The sequence below is a fragment of the Macrotis lagotis genome, chromosome 3, assembly GCF_037893015.1.
Source record: "Macrotis lagotis isolate mMagLag1 chromosome 3, bilby.v1.9.chrom.fasta, whole genome shotgun sequence".
In the NCBI taxonomy this organism is placed as follows: domain Eukaryota; kingdom Metazoa; phylum Chordata; class Mammalia; order Peramelemorphia; family Peramelidae; genus Macrotis; species Macrotis lagotis.
This window is the reverse complement of record NC_133660.1, coordinates 221,971,011-221,995,174: the sequence shown is the minus strand read 5'-3', so window position 1 is coordinate 221,995,174 and position 24,164 is coordinate 221,971,011. Positions and strand designations below refer to the sequence as shown.

Genomic DNA, 24,164 nt, shown 5'->3' with positions numbered 1-24,164 from the left:
CGGCACAACTGAGATTGTAAAAGACATAGAATAGAGAATTATTACCAAAAAATAAAATATTCACATTAACCACATAGAGGCTTCAGAATTTATATTCTGAAGCAAAATAAACTCAAACTCACAGCCCCATTAATGTAAAATGAAGGTAATTTGTGAAACAGAATGGGAAGATGTATAATAGGAGTTATGGAGAGGTGGATAACAGAGGGTAATGGATAATATATAATCTGATCAAGTCCATGAGTGAAGAGCAAAAAGATGATGCTTCTGATACCAGAAGGACATTTTTACGGGCCACTATTTTTCATGGTCTTTCAATGTCACATTGCTATTATTCATTCATCAGAAATTTCACAGATTGCCTTCTATATTTATATTAATGTGATAGACCTGTTTCCTCTATCAATTCATAGCTGTTGAATTCCTATACATTCTTGGAGTTAACTTCTAAAATTATATCTAAACAAGCTGCCAAAATTTTTACCAATCTATAAAATGTTCACTAGAACTTTAATTTATTTCACTAAGCATTTTTATGTAGTGACTATGTGCAGAGTCCCACATTAGATGCTAGAGAAGGTGCAAAGTGTAGATAAAATATGGTTCTTGATCTTATGGAGTTACTTTCTAGAAAGGACTTAAACTAATGCTATAATTTTACTATAGTATGCTCTTACCTACATTATAGGCATTTCTTTATTTCTATGTCATATGAATTATATAATCTATTAGTTCATTTTCTAGTTCTTTGCATCTGTGTCATATCCCCTCCTCTTAGACTGTAAGTTCCATCAGGGCAGAAGTTGTGTCTTATCTAGATATTATCTCTCCCCATTGCCCCAAGTTAACAGAATATTATAAACAAAATTAATTCTTTTAAAAATAGTTTAACTTATTTATATAAATTAAAGTTCTAATGAAAGTTTTGTAGACTGGTAAAAATTTTGGCAGCTTGTTTAGATTTAACTTTAGAAGTTAGCTCCAAGGATTGATAGGGACTCTAAATGGTAGGGACTGATGGAGGAAACAGGCCTATCACAATAGTGTGAATATAACGGGCAATCAATTGAATTGACATTCAAGGAGACATCGGGCAGGATGGCAAAAAAATGTGACAATCTAAAAGATCTGTGTTTAGACAAGTTCTTTCTAAATCCCACAAATGCACAAAAATATTCATAGTAGCTCTTTTTGTAGTGGCAAAGAATTGGAAATTAAGGGGATACCCATCAGTTGAGGAATGGTTGAACAAACTGTGATATATGATGGATAATTACTGCTTATAAGAAATCATGAGGGATGGGATTTCAGAAAAGCCTGGAAAGACTTGCATGAATTGATGCTGAGTGAGATGAGCAGAACCAGAAGAACATTTATACATTAACACAAACATGGGGTGATGAACAATTATCATGGACTTGTTCAATTCAGCAGTACAATAATTAAAGATAATTTTAAATGACTGGATTGGAAAATACCATCCATATCCAGAGAAGGAACTGTGGAGTTTAAATGAAGATCAAAGCTTATTATCTTCAATTTTTAGAAGTTGTCTTATGTATTAGGTGATTTTTTTCCTCTCATGTTTTCTTTCTTCTGTTTGTATTATTCTTCTCTCACAACATATTCATTATCAATCTATGCTTAGCATGGTTATAAATATAGAGCCTATATCAGATTACTTTCTGTCAAGGAAAGGGGGTGGAAAGGGAGAAAAATTATAAAACTCAAAAACTTGCAAAAAAAATAATTGGTTGGAAAATAAAGCTCTTTCTAGCTCTCTTTTGGATTAGAATTTTATACTAGAAGCAGTTTCCAAATCTCAAAATGCAAAAGATCATAAATCTAGAACTAGAGGAAGCATTAGAATTCATGTAATACTTCATCCTAATTTTTCATATAAAGAAACAAATGTGTAGCAATTAAGTGACTCTCTTAACAAACAGACAGGAAATGGCAGAGTCAGGATTCGAACCCACTTCCTTTTACTTCAAATTCAGTCATTCAAGGCAGTCCTAAATCTATTACCTAAAAAGAGTTAGCACTGAGATTGGTAACCATGTTCACATGGCAATTATAGCATTCATCTTTATCCTTGGGATATAATGGTCTATCAAATTAGGTCAGGAAATAAGATTACTTACCACAGCAATCCTTTATAATTCCTTCTGTAAATATAATCTGTGCAATATAATCTGTACTTCCTATATATTGCCTGGTTCTTTAAATCTTATTTCACATGAATTAGTATTTTATTTGTATGATTTTTTTGCAAGAAAAGAAAAAGATAGTTCATGTAAATCATGATAAAAAGAAAAAAGGTGAAACAATATATTACCTAAAAGAGTTTACGTTCTATGGGGAGAGAAAACCTGTAATAAGTATATACATGCTGTTACAGAATATTTTTCCTTATTTTATGCTATTTTTTGAACTTTAATTCACTTTCTTATCTAAACTGTAAGCTCCTTGTAGGGAAACTGTTTTATATTTCTTTTATAGCCTATAGTGTTGAGAAACAGTACAGTTGCCAATAAATACTAATAAACATACATAAAAGTAATAAAGTATATAGACAAAGTCACATTAGCAATGAACTGATAGTGGCAGCCAGGTGGTGCACTGGATAGAGCATTAGACATTTGTACATACTAGTAGCTGTGTGACACTGGGCAAATCACTTAACCCCAACTGCCTCCCATCCCACCACCAAATACATCAAAAGAAATGAATTGATAAAAATGAGTTCTTAAAAGGTATTCTTGTGCTAAAACATATTTTCCTTACCTGACATGAACGAAATTGGTTGACTAGTAATGTGCATCTCTGTGGATCTTTTCTTCCATCCAAACTGTCCAATTCTGCTGCTACTTGATTTAACTCTTCATCTGCATAGTAGAACTGAGCAAGAAGTTGTGGATCTGACCTCTGCAAAAAATAAAATAAAATAAAAATACTATTACCCTATTAATTCTCTGTTAATGAAGATCCAAAGATTATATCTACTAATGTATGTATGTATGCTTGCAGATAAAAAAGGAAAGATGATCTCGCCAGGTCAGGGCAACATATGATGCTTCTCCAATAGAATAGTCCTGGCAGCAATAGAGACCAAAGCATAATGTCATGGCTTAGGTCTTACTGTGACCCCCCTCAAGTCTTACTGAGTGGGTCAATGGAGGTGCTAAATAAGTTTTAAAAGATAATATCATCTATGTTTTATTTATTTTGCTATTTCTCAATTGCATTTTAAATAGGTTCTAAAACTTGAGAATACTGTTTTCCTATATCTCTGCTCTAAGGTAGAAATAAGAAAAAAAAAAAAGAACTTAGTTAAACATATGAAGAATTCATAATTTTCAACTCCTCTGAGTAAGCCTTGGAATCTGGCCTTTTGCTGTTTGTAACAGTTCCTACTTCCCAATCCTTACTCTTTGGGCTGGGACACTTAATGAACCTGTCCTAATGCAGGCAGATCTAGGCTCCCAGACCAGGACACACTACCCTCTTACACATCAAACACTCGCTTCTCAAGGTTATAGGGGTAACCCCAGTGTATTGGGGGAGGGGGAGATACAGTGCTGTTCTTTGCCTCTGTAGCTCCTGAGTCACTGGTGGGCTTCTCATTTACAGGAGGCATTCTTCATGTTTTTCTCCTTTGAGGTCAGTGGAACTGAACTCTTGATTATGCATTCTTTTAGAAGGGTCGGCTGAGTTTCAGAGCTGGTATAGTCAGCACAACATATATAAACAGGAGAATCTGGAGGATATTTTCATTTAGAGCCTATCCCTGTTTGTTTTTACAGATGATGTCCTCTATGACAGTGGCAACTGCCTTTGCAGAACATAGGTCAATAAAACTTTTATTAAACAACTATCAAATACCTGCCATGTTCTAAACAATAGTGCTAAAAAGACAAAAATAAAACTTTCTATGCCCTCAAAGAGTTTATATTTTTTGGGGGGGAGGGAAAACATGTACATAAATAAGTATATGCATGCTACAACAGACTATTTTTCCTTATTTTATGCCACTTTATGAACTTTGAATTCCAGAGAAACCAAACAAGAAGTTCTCTGCCTCTGATGTTGCATCTGCTAGAGGGCCATCTCCCATGTTTGGAAACTGACTTGAGTCCAAATCTTACTTCATTAGTATTGGGTGTTATTAGAGTTAAGTTGCCTAATCTGAGTTTCCTCATACATGAAATGAAGAACACTATTCCCTAAGCTTATGAAAATCACACGAAATGCATGTAAATCACTTTGGAGATAAAGGGTCTTATAAGTTTTTGCTATTATAATTATCTACACATCTCAGAATCCTGTTTTCTTCAAGGAACAAATCAAAGGACATCTCACCTGCACTGCACTGATTACTTCAATACTTAAACTTTTTTATCTCTAACAAACCAGGACCCTAATCTGCTGCTCATTAACTGTCTCGACTGGGGGCAGAGCCAAGATGGAACTGAACCCTCCCAACATTCCCTGCCGAACAACTTTAAAAGAACATAGCAGACTGAATTAAAAATTGGCGGAACCTAAAAAAAAATTGGCAGAACCAGCAAAATGTCAGGGTGAGACATTTGTTTGAACCCAAGACAACTTACAAGGTTAACAGGAGAGGTCTGTGGCATTGGAGTGGCAACTGTCTCAACTGCCTTTACCATATCTACCTAGACTTAGGGATTTGTAGCTGCCTCTGATCCCTCTAAACCAGAATAAACACTGGTAAAATTTTGAATTCATTATTTTATTTAACATTAACTAGTACTAGATTAGGCCCTATGTGGTGTTATCTGCTATATTCTCTATTCTCATGCAATTACAATCTTACTGAATAGAAAAGATACATCTATAACTATCTTTATTATATTTAGACACGTGTCTACAGTTATTTGTATATAGATACATGTATAGATTTAGAACCCAAGATACTGAACCCAAGGTTCAAGCCCAGTATATTTGCATGAGACTATCTTCACTTGTCAAAAAATAATTATTCAACACTCCATATGTATATGAGGGGTGGTGTTGGCAAGAGCTCAGGAGAAGAGTTGGCAAGCACTTGGGAGAGCTCAGGGAGAGGCCCCTGGAGAAAAGAATGACTGGGAAGAAGCCAACATGTCTAGGAACCAGAAACCTGACATGTCTCTGATTTCCAACTTGTCACATTAGACACTTTGGGGAATTTCTTCTGGGGTAGTAGCTGGCACTCTCTCTTAGTTGAGTTGATATATCTCACTCTCAATAGAAAAGTTCATTTACTCTATATGGTCTATGTAAAGTACAATCTATACAACCTTTCTGATATGTTTGCTATTACCTTGATAAATAGGTTTATTCACTATGACTATTTATTTGTTATGATATTTGTGAAAATAGCATTTGTTAGAAAGGTAGTTGAGTATGAAGAGCTAATGATAAGAAAGGCAGATTGAACTCTAAAATTATTTTCCTACAACTATAATATTTAAGGGAAGAATAAATATAATGCTGGACTCATATCATCTTTATGAATAGAACAGGATGGTTCAGTTTTGTGTCTCTAATTTCTTGCTTCCCTCTCAGAAGAAATCAAAGTCTGGCTTGGAAAAGAGTAGTGGAATTTCAGTAATATCTATTCACATATCCCAATGAACCATTTAGACAAGTCCATGCGGACATAAACATAACATACATGATTAACACACACATACATATATCCTTCACATAAATGAAATAATTTTTAAAAATTATATAAAGGTATAATTAAGTAAAAAATGTATGGTAAAAACATTTGAAGTTGTGGGAAACCTTGAATGAGAGAGGCAAAGGGTTAAGATGCCATATATCAAATTAAAAGAAAAAAGTTTGACCTAAAAAGAATGTATTGTGAAACAAAAATACCCAGGATTGTCAAATTTATTGGCTCTGAATTTATATGCTGTTTATAGATATGTTTAATTAGCAGGGAAAAAATACACCAACTATCAAGTTTTTTGCATGGTACATTTTATCATAGATCTGACTGTCTAATAATTCCTTTCTGGATTATTCCTTGGTTAAAAAATAACTTCAAACTGAAAGTTAATTGAATCTCAGAATTAATTCCCATCAAAATGGATGGCCACCAAGGGGGAGACAAACCAGTTTGGCTAGAGTACTAATGCATCCTAAGAGAAAGACAGGGTTGACATGATCCAGGTGAATCAAACAACTACTACATTAATCGGACCATCCCCTCGTCTATTAGGCCACTATATCCCAGCAAACCCTTGTGAAGATAGCCAGAACTCTTGGCCCTAGAGCAGTGGTCCTTACTTCATCCATTCTACTTTAATTAAGAGGGACAATTCTCAAAGAGAAGGAACCCAATAACTCTGTGGTCAATGAAAATGAAATTTTTGATTTCCCTTGATGATTTTCTATAGTTTTTATTTTTTTGATCCCTCTGAGTTTATTCAATTCCCTTAAAAGAAGGGGCATGAAAACTGACTGATCTCTTTATCTTGGAAACTACAATTACATGAAGTTAATCCTTTATTTCTTCTCATTCCGTGCATTTTCTTTTATGGCTTCCTAACCCTTCTTCACTCTTTAAATTTATCTATATTATTCACCTATGTTCCAAAAATGTCCAGTGTTATGCAATAGTCAGTCAACACATTTTTTATTAAGAGCTTGCAACGTGCTGGCATTAGCAAAATAAAGTACCTCCCCCCCTGTCCCCCGCCCACCATGAATATAAACACAAGCTCAAAGGAACAGCATTTATTGGATGGCTTCATAAGACCAATAGAAACAAAGTAGTGTCCCATTATTAGGGTATAATTCTCCCTTGAGCACTCACAGGATCAGTGAAAAGAAAAGGCAGAAGCTACACGTATCCCAGAGGAAAGGCCCACACTTCAGAAACACATGTGGTTCAAGACAATTCATAACTCAAGGACTCCAGTATCTATTGTCCTTTGCATTCTCCTGGTTTTTCATGGTGATCCCCATGACTGTAATGGTTTTGCTGGGCAGGCTCTCTGACCCTGAACTTTTCAACTACTGAAGGCCAGGGTTGGTGCTCTTCTTGATTGCTAGAGGTCATAAACCCCAGAACTAATTACTCCTTCAAGTCACTAGTTCTTTCGATGCAAGTTATCAGGACCAATGGGGAAGGGAGGGAGAAGAAATTGTACCCTATCCCCCAAAGCAAGGACCAACTGCTCTTAAAGGCTGGGCTCTTCCATGGATGGATCTCTTCTCTGCTGCTGGGGTCTTTTTCCTCAGAGCTGTCCTCTCCCCTGAGAGATTTCTTAGAGATTATATATTGCTTTCTAAAGTGCCACTAAAAGACAACCAATGACTAATTACCCTCTACTTCCATCAAATCTTGAGGGGGGAGAGGAAAAATTCTTTACAGCTTGTAAAGGGGTAATTGAACACCTTAAGATTCAGGGACTCTACTACCTGGATGTTTATCATCTGTGATTTTAACAAGTGAGGAATAAATATAGGTAGATCAGGAATTTCCTGATCAATCCTCCTCCCATTTTATACAACTAAAAAAAAAAAGTGATAAAACTTCTGAACTAAAAAAAAAATGATATTCTACCAAGGAAATACAACACATAACTAGGAGTGGTATTTAGGGAAGTCAGTTTAAGGAATTGTAAGAGGAGCAATAAGTCAGTAGACTGTCCTGTCCTTTCCAAAAGCAAAGTTTATATTTGATTTAATTATGTTCTCCTCACCATAAGAAATATGAAGAAAAGGGTGACAGAGAGACTTTTCAGAAACAAGGTAAAGGACAAGATGCTCAAAGTAGCTTGGACCTGGTGTTTTAGAGAACGACAGGATGGGATGAAAAAAATCCCAAAGGGTTCTAATTCAACATTTCCTGATCATTAAACAAATCACTAATTAAACCTGGGCACTGAGAACTTCAAAGAAATTTGATACTCAAATGAGATATGTAGTTCCATCTACTGCCTTGAGTCAATAATAGAACTAAACCATAAAAACACTATTTCTTCTATTTTAAATGTCCAAGAAGGAAGATTCTACCAGCTCTCTATGATATCTAATAAAATCAGAAAAGGCTTAAAGAATTTGTGTCTAAAATATCTTGTTTCAAAAAACTTGTTTTATTTAGTTTTATTTCTGATAAAAACAAAAGGTTAGTAAATCAGTATCTTCCATTCAATAATACAGGTCAAATTTACTTAAAGCATTGTCATGGCACTTGAAGCATATAATGGCTATAGGCTGTCTAAGCAAATAGAGAATTCATTTTACATGGGTAAACATCTCCTACATGTGATTTCTGACTAGAGTCATAATCAAGTATTTCAAGATCTGAAAGAGTGAAATTAACTTCAAAGATTGTGCAGTAATTTTCAACTTACAAGTGTTCATCTAATCTTGTAATGACTAGTCTTAAATTGTGTATTTTGTGGTACTAAGGAAGCATGTTCAAAAATACAGATGAGTGGCTCTTCTTGTAAGAAAGTCCTACTACTGCACAACAGCAAAGCCAGTGGAGGACTGAAATATTCAATTCCTATGAAACTGAGGAGATCTTAACAAGAAAGGGAAATTTACTGTTAGAGTTCCCTTAAGGAATAGGCAAAGATGATTTGGATTAATTGTTCTTTTTATTGACTTTACTAAGCAGGAATTATATAGGAAAATTAAGGTCCTATAAAATTCCCTGTTCTTCGAAATGAACATTAGCATTGTATAGTTACATGTAATCTTTATTACATGAAAAATACTTCTTAATAACATCTTATTTATGTATCAATAAAAACATAAATTGCTTCTTTTCCCCCTAATATATGCAAAGTTGTAGGATTTAGAATTCAATTCCCTCATTTTATAAATTAAAATAAAGCCTAAAAGGATTATGTAATACTCTCAAAGTCATACAGGTAGCTAAGTAGCAGAGCCAGAATTTTAACTTACATTCTCTGCCTCCATATCCAATACTATTTCCCACATTTCATGCTGCCCTATGCTTAACATTTTTATCAAAGATATGAATAAAGACATAAAGAGCATGGTCTTCCAAAACATGGAGTATAGATGAAAGAGACAGGATTCAAAATGAAATTTTGGTAGCACTGCACAGAACTGAAAAGGTTGAAATTTGAAGTTTTATATATGAATTCACAAAACCAACCGTACAAGAACATAATGGAGGAGGGAGAGGCATGTTAGACAATAGCATACTTGGAAAAGATATGAGTTTTAATGGATTGAAAATTCAATGAGTCAGCAATGTGCTGTGGCAGCTAAAGAAGACAATACTATCTTGGGCTACATTAAGAATTAGATGATGACAGAGCAGAACCAAGATGGTAGCATAGCATAAAGGCAGGGACTTGTGAACTCTCCCCAAAAGACTCCAAATACCTTTAAATAAATGATATTAAACAAATTCTTGAGTAGCAGAATCCACAAAAAGATGGAGTGAAACACAGCTTTTCAGCCCAAGACAATGTGGAAGATTTGGGAGAAGGTTCTGCTGCACTGGGGTTAAAAAATGACCTGCTATGCAGCCCAAATCTTAACTCTTAAAACCCAAGTTTTAACTCTTAAAAAGAGTTAAAAATCAAGTCATAGACTGAGGAAATGAGCAAATAACAGGAAAAAAATCCGGCCATAGACAGTTACTATGATATGGAAGATCAAAAGACAAACTCAGAAGGAGATAACAAAGTCAAAGTTCCTACATCCAAAGCCTCCAGGGAAAGTATTTAAAATTGGTCTCAGGTCATGGAAGAGTTCAAAAAAGATTTTGGAAATCAAGTAAGGGAGGTAAAGGAAAAATTAGGAAGAGAAATGAGAGTGATGTGGGAAAATCATGAAAATCAGTCAGGAGTATGGTGAAGGAGATACAAAAAATATCAAAGAAAATAATATCTTAAAAACCAGTCTGGTGGGGCAGCTAGGTGGCACAGTGGATAGAGCACCAGCCCTAGAGTCAGGAGGACCTGAGTTCAAATCTGGCCTCAGACAAATCTGGCCTTGGGCAAGTCACTTAACCCCATTGCCTTAAAAAAAAAGTCTTCGTCAAATTGAAAAAGAGGTCCAAACAGCAAATGAGAAGAATACTTTATAAAGCAGAAAGGGGCCAAATGGGAAAGAAGTAACAAAAATTCACTGAAGAAAATAATTCCTTAAAATGTAGAATGTAGCAAAGGAAAACTGATGACTGTGAGAAATCAAGAAACAATAAAACCAAAAGAATGAAAAACCTATAAGAAAATGAAATATTTCAATGGAAAAACAGATCCAGCAGAGAGAATTTAAAAATGACTGGACTGAAAGTCATGGCCAAAAAAAGAGCCTCAATATCATTTTTCAAGAAATTATCCAGGAAAGTGCCCTTATATTTTAGAAGCAGAGGATAAAATAGAAATTGAAAGAATCAATTCAAGAAAGAGATCCCAAAAATGAAAACTGCCAGGAATATTATAGCCAAATTTCAGAATTCCCAAGTCAAGGAGAAAATGTTACAAACAGCCAGAGACAAACAATTCAAATATCATGGAGCTATAGTCAGTATAACACAAGACTTAGCAGCTTCTACATTAAAGGTTCGAAGGATTTGGAATATGATATTCCAGAAGGCAAAAGAGCTTGGATAAATTCAAGAATCAACTACCCAGAAAAACTGAACAGATTCTTTCAAGTGAAAAAGACAGACATTTAATGAAATAGGAGACTTTCAAATTTTCCTGATGAAATGATCAGAGCTGAACAAAAAATGTGATCTTCAAATACAAGACTCAAGTGAAGCATTAAAAAAGGTCAAATACTGTCATGCAGATGGCTTCCAGAAGGCTCTATCATGTTACTGGATTTCATGCAATCAGAAAAATGGTACTTGCAAACAAGAACTTCTGGAGGACTTGTCATCCATAGGGATTTTCTTCTCAACTTGAGCATCTGTGCTGGCTCTTCATGTCAGTGATAAAAATTGGTGTTAAAGCAATACTTTAGGGTGATCAGCTGTGAATGACTTAGCTTTTCTCAGCAAGACAACTATGAAGGACTTATAATTAAGAATGCTATCTATCCCCAGAGAAAGAACTGATGGTGTTGGAATACAGATTGAAGTATATATATATTTTTTTTTCTTGAGATTTTTTTGGGGGGTTGCTGTTTTCTTTCATAACATGACTATTATGGAAATGTTTTGCATGACTGCACATTGATAAACTATATCAAACTGCTTGTTTTCTCAAGTGAGGGGGGAGGTATGGAATGGGGTGGAAGGGAGAGTATTTGGAACTCAAAGTTTTAAAAAGCAATGTTAAAAATTGCTATTACCTGACACAGGAGAAAATTTTTTAAAAGAGTGATGACTTAGAAGGGATATAAGAGGTATCTTTTATTTTTATCAAGGCAATGGGGTTAAGTGACTTGCCACACAGCTAGGTAATTATTAAGTGTCTGAGACCTGACTGCAAGGCCAGTGCTCTATCCACTGTGACACCTAGATGACTCCAAGAGGTATCTTTTAAGTTTTTGAAAGGCTGTCCTATGGGATAAGGATTCTAATTGCTTTGTTCAACCCAGGGATAGAAACAGAATCAATGAATAGTTGAACCTGAAAGATATAAGTTCTTCTTAAGAGGTCTTAACATTTGTCAGGGTAGTTGTGAAGCTTCCTTTCAAGTAAAAGCTGGACTCAATAGCCATTAAAATTCTTTCTAATTCAAATTCTTTGATTTAGAGAAGTCAAACTATACTCAAAACTTTTTCTTATTCCAAAAAGAGTTCAAGCCAAATTCCAAAACAGATGATCCACCTATGAGAGACAACATGAAGAAATGAAAGAAAAAGCTACGTGCAAAGCACTGGGGAATCAAAGAAATGTAAGATAGCTCTTGCTCTGAAGGAGGTTACAGTCTAATAGTGAAAGACTACATATATCAAGAGAAGACTTCAGCCCCAAGTCAGAAGGAAGGGAAAGCCCATTGGTCCGAAGAGTGAAACAACAAAGCATATGCTAATGCACTGTCTTTAATGTTATTTTCCTTGATAAAATGGTTTTGGTTACTCACACTGAGTCATTTGACAATGTCAAGGGTCTTGGTGGTCAGAACTTTCTTTTCCAGATCTTCAACAGCTGTGGTTGTCTAGAAGGTGGGGAGCTGCAGTATCTACAGAGGTAGTTGCCTGGTTACATTTCTTTAAGAGTTGCTCTCTTCTATGATGGTTGTCAAGGCAAAGTGAGAAGAAGAGCTGATGATTTGGCAGTCACTATTATTTCAAGGATCCTTAGTCTTAACCAGGCAGTTGCTTTTGGTGGTTTCAGAGGGTTCCTTCTTCACATGTTCATTTTTTTGAATGTTAATTTAATTAATTCAATTATAAGATAATAAAAACCTATATATCCACTTAACCTATCACATTTATAAATTACAAATACTGTAATACAATGAACATGAACAAAAAAGCACGGGGAAAAAAACCCAACTGTATTTGGAGTCAGATTCTCTGCTACTTACTAGCAGACCTGGTCAGGTTACTAAAAAGCTCTGTGACTCAGATTCCTCCCTATGTAAAATGAGATGACCTCTAGCAAATAGGGAAGGAGAGAAGCTTCTAAACACAGTACCTTGGCTATAAGCCAATTCAACAACTAATACCACTGGATCTACATTATAGAAGTAGAATTTGAAGTTTCAATATGACTGCAGAAAGATTAAGAAAAACGCCCCCATCTGTAACTCTCTATATAGTTATATAGAGAGTCAGAAGGGGGTAGGAACAAGGTACAGATCTGTAGCACAGCACAGGTGTGGAATGATTTAGCTTGCAGAAAGAAAAAAATATGTGTGAATTGTGACATAAGGCCAATAACCTGTGCATATCCATTATATTACTTTCCTTTCCCATAATTTATGTATATTAATAGATTTTTTTATATATACTATCTCAGCTGGTAAAGTACCATGGTAATGAAATCAAGGCTGTATCCATAACCTAAAGAATTAGGCAAAAATATATATCAATCATCATAAAGTCTTCCTACCATAGGAAAAATAACACAAAGCACATTCTATTCTGAGAATAAGTAAGAAATAATTTTGGATAGTTTAAATCTAACTTTATCTAAAGATAGTAGATAAAATCATAGGATCAGATGAGTCTTACAACACTCATTGTGTGCCCAGATTTAGTTCTATGTATCATAGAATACTTTTCTAGGATGTTAAGTTGTTTCATTTCATAATAAAATTGTATACTGGTCTCAGTTTAGCCCCTGAGGACTCAGTGTCTTCATTCCACACACAGCATGGGAAACAAAATGTGTCTGTTCCTGTTGTTCTGCCCATTACCAGTGACAGCCCAGGGTGTATCTGATGCCCCAGCACCATCCATTTTCAGGCTAGTCGATTCGGACAATTTGGAAGGCTGCCACAGTAGACCTGAAAGCCTCGAGCAAGGGTCCGGGTGAAGCTGCCAGGAGCCAGCAAATAATCAAACAAAAACTTTGAAGACCAAGGTGGAAAAGGGTTCGATGTGAACAGCACTGGAATATAGGTCAATCAGTCCTGAGAGACTGATCCAAAGGGATACAAAAGGAAGTCCCATATACAATCCCAGAGAAGCAAGTGGGAGCCCCAGGGAGACTTCTTTTTTATTTAGGAAGGGCAGGGCCACCCTGATGGGTTCACTCCGGAAGAATGGCTTGTGTCTTGAAAAGTGTCCATTTCTGGCAGTGTCTGGTAAGATCAAGCTCAGGAGAGTGTAGTTGCAGAGCAGAGCAGAGCAAGACAGACCTAAGACCTAAAGATCAAAGTAGAAAGTCCATCTAGATCTGGATTAACTGCTGTCATAGCCCATCATGCTAAAATGTCATGGTGCTTCATATGATGTGAAGTGCTATTTTGTAGCCAGCTAGCACTTTGTCCAGCATTGCTGGGGTACTGAGGTGCCTCACTGATATGGGGGAAAAAAAAATCACTCAAGAGCCAAGAACACCCCCAGCATCTGGACCAACACCAAAGTCCTGCTGCCCATCAAATTAGGCTTTCGAGTGAAATGGTTCTGATTAAGATAACACTCTCCTCACTATAATAAACATAATTGTGCAAGTCATCTCAACACGTATATGAAGACATGCTCATATATATGATGATAATGTATATGTATATCTCAACATATATATGATGATATGGTCCGAACATCATCATCATCATCAAAATTATATATATATGGAAGAATTTCTTGGGTGGAGCCAAGATTGTGACATCAGGGTAGGAAGCTCCCAGAGATTTTCCCAAAATAACTTTAGATGGAGCCACTAAACAGACCCCAAAGCAACAGAACCCACAGAAAATCAGTGAAACAATTTTCAGCTCAGGATACTTGGAGGAACTTCAGAAAAGTCTCTCATGCAGGGAAAAGGGGAGCATAGCGCAGTACAGGTGGTAGAGCTGGGAAGGCAGCAAGAGGCTCTTGGACACAGCATAGCTCAGGTACAGGCCAGCTGGACAGTATAACAGTAGTGAGGGTCCCCAACCTGAGCCTCAGTAGCAGAGTTCAACTATCAAAACGAGCAAAAAATAAAAAGAGCATTAACCAAAGAAAGTTACTATTCTGAAAGGAATTGTATGGGATAAAACTTCACTCAAAATATTGAGAGACTTCTCTGAGCAAAAAGAAAAAAAAGTTTATTTTGGCTTTTCTGGAGAAAAGGTCACACTCCAAGTCTGACAAAGGTAGTAAAGATGAAGGACTTGCTCTGAATTGACAGTCAAGCAAGATTACATAGCCTAACAAGATTCTTCCTCCCTCCCTACCTTCTCTATCGACTCATTGGTTAGTTCTTCAGAGTTACATTCTACTCATGAAAATCTATCCCATGTGTACAAATGAGTTAAATTAATCCTGGCTGATTTGCTGAGATCAGCAAATATTTAAAGAAAAAGTGAAAACTAATAAGTCAAGATAATAATGTTGACAACAAGGGTCATTTATTAAGTACCTACTATTTGCCAGGCACTGGAAACACAAAACCCCCAAATAAATAACCCTTACCCTCTAGGAGTTTGCATTTTATGCAGTAAGGGACAATAATAACAATAAATTGATGTGATACACAAAGTAAGAGCCCAAGAGAATCAGAAAAACTAGTAAGTAGATATTGCTATGTTAAAGTCAAAATCATTTGGGGTGGTTTAGTGTTCTATAAGAAATGTAAGTTAGGGACATAATCATTTACAATTCTATGTTTTGTTGCTATGCTTGTATAGGTGATTTCTTCTGTTCATGTTTGTATATATATGAATATCACTCCTTTTCAGTGGATGTAAAACTGTATACTTAACAAAAAAGAAAATCTATCCCAGCAAGACAGAAAAGAATGAAAGGTTTTCATAAAATATTATCTCACCATCCAGATGGTGAGAATATCAAAAAGATTTTTAATGGCCTTCTATGTCTATCTAAATGAAATAATGACTGAGTGTGTGCAAGGTCTTCCACTATCCTCCTAATCAGTAAAAACAGTCTTATCATCAAACAAGGGGCTTATGAGCTTCTTTGCAATGTAAGGTTTTTTCCATGGGAAAAGTCTACTATCCTTCCAGTAGTCAGTAAAAGTAGTCTTGTCCAAAGTTAGGAGACTGAGCCACCTGTTTGGAATTCAAGGGGCTTTCTTCTAGAAATAGTTTAAGAATAGTAGTTTGTCCTTTCTTTAATATTTCTTAACCCTGAGTGGACTTCACTAGGAATATTAACCCTGAAATGGTTTATTGGAAATATTTCACTCAGGTTGCTAAAAATGCCATCTCAGAAGAGGAAAGTAGTGACAAATGCTTACATGTGAAGCCTCAAAGGTTTGCTCTTAAATCCACAAAGACTTCTTGAAAGAGCTCAAAAAAGATTTTAAGAACCAAAGAAGAGAGGAAGAAGAAAAGATATGAGTCATACAGGAGAATTTTGAAAGTGACTGAAGAAAACAATACCTCTAAAAGTAAAACTGACCAACTGGAAAAAGAAAATAGCTCCTTTAAAATGAAAACTGACCAACTGAAAAAGGAATACAACTCATTTAAAACAAAAATTAACCAAATGGAAAAGGAAACAAAAGGTAATAGAAGGAAATAAAACCCTAAAATTTAGAACTGGACAAATGGAAACTAATGATTCCATGAAATATCAAGAGTCCATCTAACAAAATCAAAAGTCTGAAAAAATAGAAGAAAATGCAAGGTACTTCTTATGAAAAATGTCCAACCTGGAAAATAGATCCAGGAGAGACAATTTACAAATTATTGGTCTACATGAAAATCATAATCAGAAAAACAGGTCAGACAATAATATCTTTTTAGATATTGTCTAGAACAAGAAGATAAAATACTACTTGAAAGAATCCACCAATCACCCTCAGAAAGAGATTCCAAAATTAAAAACTCCAAAGAATATTGCAGCTAAATGTCAGAATTATCAAATAAAGGAGAAATTACTACAAGAAGCCAAAAGATTTAATACCAAGGAGTCACAGAATTAAGCAAGGCTTACTAGTTTCAACTAAAAATTACTTTAAAATAATTAAGAACTTTAGCAAAGTTACAGGATATAAAATAAAGCCACTTAAATCATCAGTATTTCTATAGATTACAAAGTCCAGCAGTTAGAAATTGAAAGAGAAATTTCATTTAAAGTAAGTGTAGTCAGGATAAAATACAAGATAAAATACAAACCCCAAAAACTATATGAACACAGTTACAAAATGATTTTTACAAAAATAAAGTCAGATCTAAACAAGTGGAATAATGTCAACTGCTCGTGGGTATGCATAGCTAATATGACAATTCTAACTACATTAAATTACTTATTCAGTATCATACCAATCAGACTACCAAAAATCTATTTTACAAAACTAGAAAAAACAGTAACAAAATTCACCTGGAGAAACAAAAGATCAAGATCATCAAGGTAATTAATTAATGAGAAAAAATTCAAAAGAAGGTGGTATAGCCATATCAGATCTAAAATCCTATAAAGGGGCAGTCATCAAAACTGTTTTATGCTAAAAATTAGAGAAGGGGGGTCAGTGGAATAGATTAAACAAAAGAAACAGTAATAAATAACTATTGTAATCTACTGTTTGAAAAACCCAAAGACTCCAACTTCTGGGATAAGAACTCACATAAACAAAACTGCTGGGAAAACTATATAACAATATGGCAAAACTAAGCATCAACCCACATCTTCTGCCCTATACCAAGAAAAGGCCAAAATGGGTACAGGATTGTGACACCTTAAGCTAATTAGGAGAACAAGAAATAGTTTATCTGTCAGATCTATGGAGAGTGAAGGAGTTGGTGACCAAGAAAAGATAGAGAACATTATAAACTGAAAATTGGATAAAATCGACTACATCAAATTTAAAAGGTTTTTACACAAATAAAACCAATGCAAAGGACTCATTTCTAAAATATAGAGACAACTGAACCAAATTTATAAGAATACAAGTCATTCTCTAGTTGATAAATTGTCAAAGAAAATGAACAAGCAGTTTTCAAATGAAAAAATTAAAGCTATCTACAGTCATATGAAAAAATGTTCCAAATCATTGATTAGAGAAATGCAAATTAAAACAATTCTGAGGTTGTTTTACCTCACAGCTATCATATTGGTTAAAATGATCAAAAAAGGGACAGCTAGGTGGTGCAGTGGATAGAGCACCGGCCCTGGAGTCAGGAGTACCTGAGTTCAAATCTGGCCTCAGACACTTAATAATTACCCAGCTGTGTGGCCTTGGGCAAGCCACTTAACCCCACTGCCTTGTAAATAAAAAATAAAAAAATAAAAAAAGAGTTCTATTGATCTGTAAGAAATCATGACTGGTTGAACTTTAGAAAAGCCTGGAAAGAATCACATGATCTGATGCTGAGTGAAATGAGAAGAACCAAGAGAATATGGTACACATCAGCAGCAACAACACTATGTGATGCTTATCTATGATGGAAGCAGCTCCTGATCAAGGGCAATCCTGAGAGACCTGCCATGGTCAATGCCATACACTTACAGGAAAAAAAAAACAACTATAGAGTCTGAACGCAGAGCAAAGCATACTATATTTTTAAAACTTTAGTGTTTTTTCTTTCTTTCTTATAGTTTTTCCACCCTTAGTTCCAATTCCTCTTTTACAATGTGACTAATATATAAATATGTTAAACATGACTGTACAGGTACAACCTCTATCAGATTGTTCACTGACATAGGGAGGGAGAAGAGAAGGAAGAGTCGTAGAAAAACATTAAACTCAAAAGCTTGCAAAAGGATAAATGTTGAAAACCATCTTTGCATATAATTTAAAAATGAATAAAATGAAATAAAAACCCAGTATATATATATATATATGTATATATACATATATATATTATCATAATGTCAAATAATATCAACATAAAAAATTTACCAAATCAAAACAATTCTGGCACAGTTATTTAAGGCATTAAGGTATTTTGGCTTACTCAGTTCCTAACTTAGGGAGAACCCAAGATAATGAAATATATATTTCACTATGTGAAAAATGTATCAAATTTCTAGCTTTTTAAAATTCCCTTTTGATAAGAAATCAGGGGGCAGCTAGGTGGTACAGTGGATAGAGCACCAGCCCTGGAGTCAGGAGTACCTGAGTTCAAATCCGGCCTCAGACACTTAATAATTACCTAGCTGTGTGGCCTTGGGCAAGCCACTTAACCCCATTTGCCTTGCAAAAAAAAAAGCTAAGAAAAAAGTATGTAGACAGAATAGCATAGTAGGTGAGGAGTCAGATTTTTAGTCAGGATGAATGGAATTCAAGAACTGCCTCTGATGTGTAACTACTCAGTGCCAACAACAACTTTCTAGAACTAAGATATAGATGAGTTGGCAACCTGTGTTTGTGTCATGTCCACAAGCCCTCCTGTAGCAATTCTCTATGCTGCTGAAATCACAGGACTGGACAATTCAGCCCCCGCCCACTAAACTAAATGTGACATTCTTATAAATGACCAACAAGGTCATATTAAACTAGAAGAAGAGAGACATAGTGAGTCAGATATTCCCACTGTAGATGAAATCTGAAGACAAAGAAATTCCTGCTAAATGGTTGGCTGGTTTTATCATAGGCCTAAAGAGCAGAGTGATAATAAACTGTGTGTCCACTTTAGGGTGGTAGGCCAGCAGCAATGGAAAGGGCAGGGCAGAAAATGGCCAGGTTTAGGTAAGGCTGCACAACAAAGGCAAAAAGATGAGTCAAAAGATTTCAGAGATGTCATTTCTATGGATATTCAAATAACATCTATGAGATATGAATACATTTTACTAAACTTAAGAAAATCAATTAAAATAATTGAAACAGTGTAGCATGGCGCAGTGTTCTAGCTAGCTCCAGAGGGAAGCATCAGGAGCAATGGGTGGAAGATGCAAAGAGGTAAATTTGGGTTTGATGTCAGGAAAAACTATTAGAGAACTCTGAAAGGAAAACAGATTTGTCTTAACTGGATCAGATGATCACTTGTCCAGCCGGTTACAGTGGGGCTTCCTTTCAGATATGAATTGGACTATATTACCATTGAGTTCCTGCTCTAAAGTTTTGCGATTCTGAGTATTAGATTTTATATCAAAGGATGTGGCTTCAAATTTTGGTCCCTTATTCCCTATGTGCACAAGATATTTAGTCTCTCTGAATCTTATTTCTTAATCTTTAAAAATAAGAGGACAAACTAGATTAATTATGAAAATCTTTCAGCTGAACAACATTTTATATCCCAATTAAATCCATTTTAATTGAATGAAAATTCTAAAAATGTTTAACTAATGCATTTTTTTTATATCACATACAATTCTGAATATAAACATCACTCTCCCCTACCCAGGAAGATACACTCATATTAAAGGTTTTTTTATAGAAGGAAAAAAAAGATATTTTAGTAAAACCAAATTAAAACATGATGAATGACAATATAGATAATGCTATCTACCCATAATCGCTCAAATCTACAACAATGGAAGGTCAGGTACATTTTCTCAATTTTTCTCAGAAAATGAACATTTATTAGGGCACCTGCTATCTTTTAGGTCCTGTGCTAAAGCTGGGAGATACAAAGAAAGGAAAAATAAAATCCCTGACCTCAAGGAACTTACAATCTAATAGGCAAAGATTAGACATAAAAAGAAATTGAAAAGGGGGGAGGGAAGGTACCTGTGGGGAGCATAATTAAAGAACGACTGGACTGAACCTGCCTTAAATGAAAGTTCTGAGAGGAGATCTCTTCTGCCCACTCTCTACCTGTTAGGAATCCTTGAGGACCACAGTTATGAAATGACAAAGGTAATGGTTTAAAGCCCCTCTTGACTTCTTGTTGTTTTGCAAACATACTGGCTTGGTTTCTCAGGAGACCAGCATGACCTAAACCCCCTTTGCTTTTCCTTAAAATCAGCATGACCCAGCTTTTTTGTAACCCCTGACACTGATCAAGAACTGCATTATAGCAAGAGCAATGAAGTATGCATAAAAAATGTAACAATCTAACTAATATGTAATGATCTAATCAATGTGTAACATTTAATATGATCGGTGCTTAAGCTGGTAAGCATGAGTTGTCTATGAGTATGGAAGTAGACTAGGATATAAGCAGCTGTGTGACCCTAATAAAATTTGGAGTGCTTTACCAACTCTGCCTCCCGTCTCATTCACTGGAAGCTGAGAACAGTCCTGGGCTGGTCAGAGAACTCAAACAGTCGGTGTATTGTACAAGTGGCGCCCAATGTGGGGTCCCCTAGGGGATTGGGGGAAGATTACTTCAACCACAGGGCGGATCAGTCTCTAGAAGAAAAAGAGGTCTCCAGCTGCATCCCCAGTATATACGGACTGGTGAGGTAAGAGAAATCTTATCATGGGACAAGTACTTGGAGTTTCAGATAAAGAAACTCATATAAGGTTATTATATAAGGCTTTGAAGAAGCAGGGATGTACAGTAGAAATTAAAACTAATTGTAATCCTGACTGTGAAAAAGCCTTAATAGGGAGTAGGTGGGATGCTTCACTGACCAGCATAGGTTCTGCCACCTATTCTGCACAAATCATGGCACAAACCATGGCTCGAGGTTTTCAAAAAAATAGTATAAAGTATTTTAATTGTGGAAGGATTGGACATATAAAAAAGAAATAAAGGGGGAGGTCTTTGGCCGATAACTCCCTGTCCCAAGTACAAAAAGCCAGGACAATGGGCAAGTGAATGCCATTTAAACCCAATGTCGGTCTGAGACCCAATGGCCCAGGAAAACAAATGAGGAATGCTAGAAATGGAGGAAGAGGTCAGCTCAGGAACAAAGGAATTAAGAAAGAAACATCTGGAGTTAACTCTCACAGGGAACATTCTTAATTCATCTCTGTTTAATTAGAGCTGGGACCACAGTCACTCTTCCCATACAAGAACCAAAAATAGATAGTAATAAATGTTTAGTGGTAAACACACCAAGTACAGACTATACTGGCTTACATATCCAGGTTACTATATTAGAAGGATATGAAATCTCAGTTTTTAATCCCCTACAAAATCATATAGAGATTGAAATCAACCAAACAGCAGCACAAGGAATATTAGAAAATTCAGGTTCCGCACCAGTATTGGGAATGTTTACAGAAAAAATACAGTCCTCTAGACCTACAATAACCATAATGGGAGTTCAAAGGAGTGTGTGTTTATCTGGTATCCTGTGTTTTGTTTTTGTGTAATGTTTAAAGGGACCCTTTAGTGTGAGAGCAGAATGCATTTTCCCCAGATTTGGAGGGCCTCTCTGGTTCTAAATGCTCTGACTCTGTTTGTGTTTGCTTTAAAATACAGGCAGAGAAAAACTCTCAGCTGACTCTCAGGCTTGCTGTTCTCTGTGTTCTGACTGGTCAATTTTCTTTCCATTCAAAATTAGATCTTTTGTTCCAAAACTCATGATTGGAGTAAAAAAAGAAGATTTTCCTGAGAATCATGTTGTTTTTAGAAGAGAAGGGGTTCTATTATTTTTTTCTTATTTTCTATTGTCTCTTTTCTGGTCTGATAGACTAATAGAATTTTATTTACTGATTTGGTAAATTATACTTATAAGGAACCTAGAAGAAATTGAAATTGTCCCTAAAATTATTTTCTGGACTGGTCTTAATTAGCATGTATAAATAATTAGTGTATACAACCTTGATATCTCAAAATGTGAAGAATCTCCAATTCCCAGAATATCATTTATCAGTGAGAATAGAAAGCTCTTTTAAGTTAGAGCATTGAGAAGTTAGAATAGCACTGATACAGATAAGAAGGATTTGCAAACTTTTATATTTTGAAAAGGAAAATAATTTAAGGTAATTCTGAATATTAGTTTGGAATTTATAGGATTATTAAGAGAACTATAAAGAAAATCTTGTAATCATAAAAGGGACTTTAGAAAATCTGGTCTCAAGAAATTTTTATGTATTACACAAGTTTTAGGGAATAAAGAGAATATATATTAAATTGAAATGTGTTATATATAATTAGTAAACTTTGTATAAAAACAGATTCTGAACAATATTAGGAACTTTAATAACAAACAATGAATGAAGTAAAGTATCATCCATCACCTTTGTAAAGATTTGCTATAAGAAAACTGGAGAATACCTTGCCAACAAGGTTATATCTATCAAGGTTTTTTGGCTTAGAGAAATTGTGAAAGCTATGTTCTTCCAACTAGTATTTCTTAAAGGGAATATTTCTTCCTTAATATTTATTATTCAAGAATAAGAAATTAGGGGCGGCTAGGTGGTGCAGTAGATAGAGCACCGACCGTGGAGTCAGGAGTACCTGAGTTCAAATCCGGCCTCAGACACTTAATAATTACCTAGCTGTGTGGCCTTGGGCAAGCCACTTAACCCAATTGCCTTGCAAAAAAAAAAAAACTAAAAAAATGAATAAGAAATTATATATATATATATATATATATATATATATATATATATATATATGTATATATATACATATATATATCCTGTAACCCTGGCATTGGTAAAAGTTTTACATTTGATTTTTTGAAATTATTATGCATATGCATACACACACACACAAACACACACACGAACATATAAAACTAAAGGGGAAAACTTTAAGAGAATGAGATGTCAGCATAGAAACATGTCTCATGTAGGTTAAGAATGTAATGTTTGATTTTAAAGAAGGAAAACATGGTAAACTTGGAAGAAGGTTGTATAAGAGATTGGAAATTTGAAAAGAAACAGAGGAAAATTAGACCATAGGTGGTACAAGGACTTCCCATGATCTTATGGGGAAGACTTGTTCATGCAAGCAGGATTCATTGTCTCTATGGCCTTTTCTAGGGGCCACTGAAAGAAAAGAAAAATTAATGCCCCTAGAATAAAATGGAAATTGCTGTCATTTGATCTCCTGCTTCTCAGTTTCCATTAAAACAGATAATGGTCCAACCTATGTTTTAGGTCTTTTGGAAACTTTTGTAAGGAATTTAACATTACACATATAACAGGAATACATTATAACCCCTGTGGTCAGGTTATTGTAGAATGTGCAAACAGGACATTGAAAACTTTTCTCCAAAGAACTGAAGAAGGAAAATTTGGGGAAAAAACTTAAAATTAGGATAGACATGGCATGTTGTACATACAATTAATAACAATGAATAACTCCAGCCATGAAATACTACTGCAATCCTCCAGCAAATGGCAATAGCAATTCTAAATTAAACAATCTGTACAAAAGGTACATAATGAACAAGTTATGTGGAAAGATCAGGATGGAATATGGAAAGGATCTAACAAGGTATTAACAAAAGGGCCAGGTTTTCTTTGTATCTACAGATGGAGGTGAACACTAGATTGCTCAAAGATATGTGACATCTATCATTGAAGAAGACTGCATAAAAGGGGTAAAAAGAAAAAACAGAGTATACAAAAACTATGGACTGTTGTGATGCTGTTATCTTAAAGGCAGACTAGCATGGCGGAATGCCCAGAGGAAGAAAAGAGATGGGTTTTTATCCTCAATCACCTTGGGTCCGAGTTGTGGAAGAAGGAGAAAAGACCCCTAAATCTTTCACAAACAGTTCAACCACAATTTGAACATGATCCATTTTACTTTCACACTAATCTTCCTGTTCAATTTAATTTTACTAGA

At 35.2% G+C, this 24,164-nt stretch overlaps 1 protein-coding gene across 3 annotated transcripts in view; it reads right to left on the bottom strand.

The window, feature by feature from the left end:
* Window positions 1-24,164, bottom strand: part of LOC141518159 (lateral signaling target protein 2 homolog) — a 149,240-nt gene that overhangs the window by 66,157 nt on the left and 58,919 nt on the right. For all 3 annotated transcript variants that reach the window (XM_074229917.1, XM_074229918.1, XM_074229920.1), the window contains exon 2: window positions 2,788-2,928. In XM_074229917.1, the coding sequence (XP_074086018.1) occupies window positions 2,788-2,928 (141 nt within the window). The remainder of the gene's footprint in view (window positions 1-2,787; window positions 2,929-24,164) is intronic.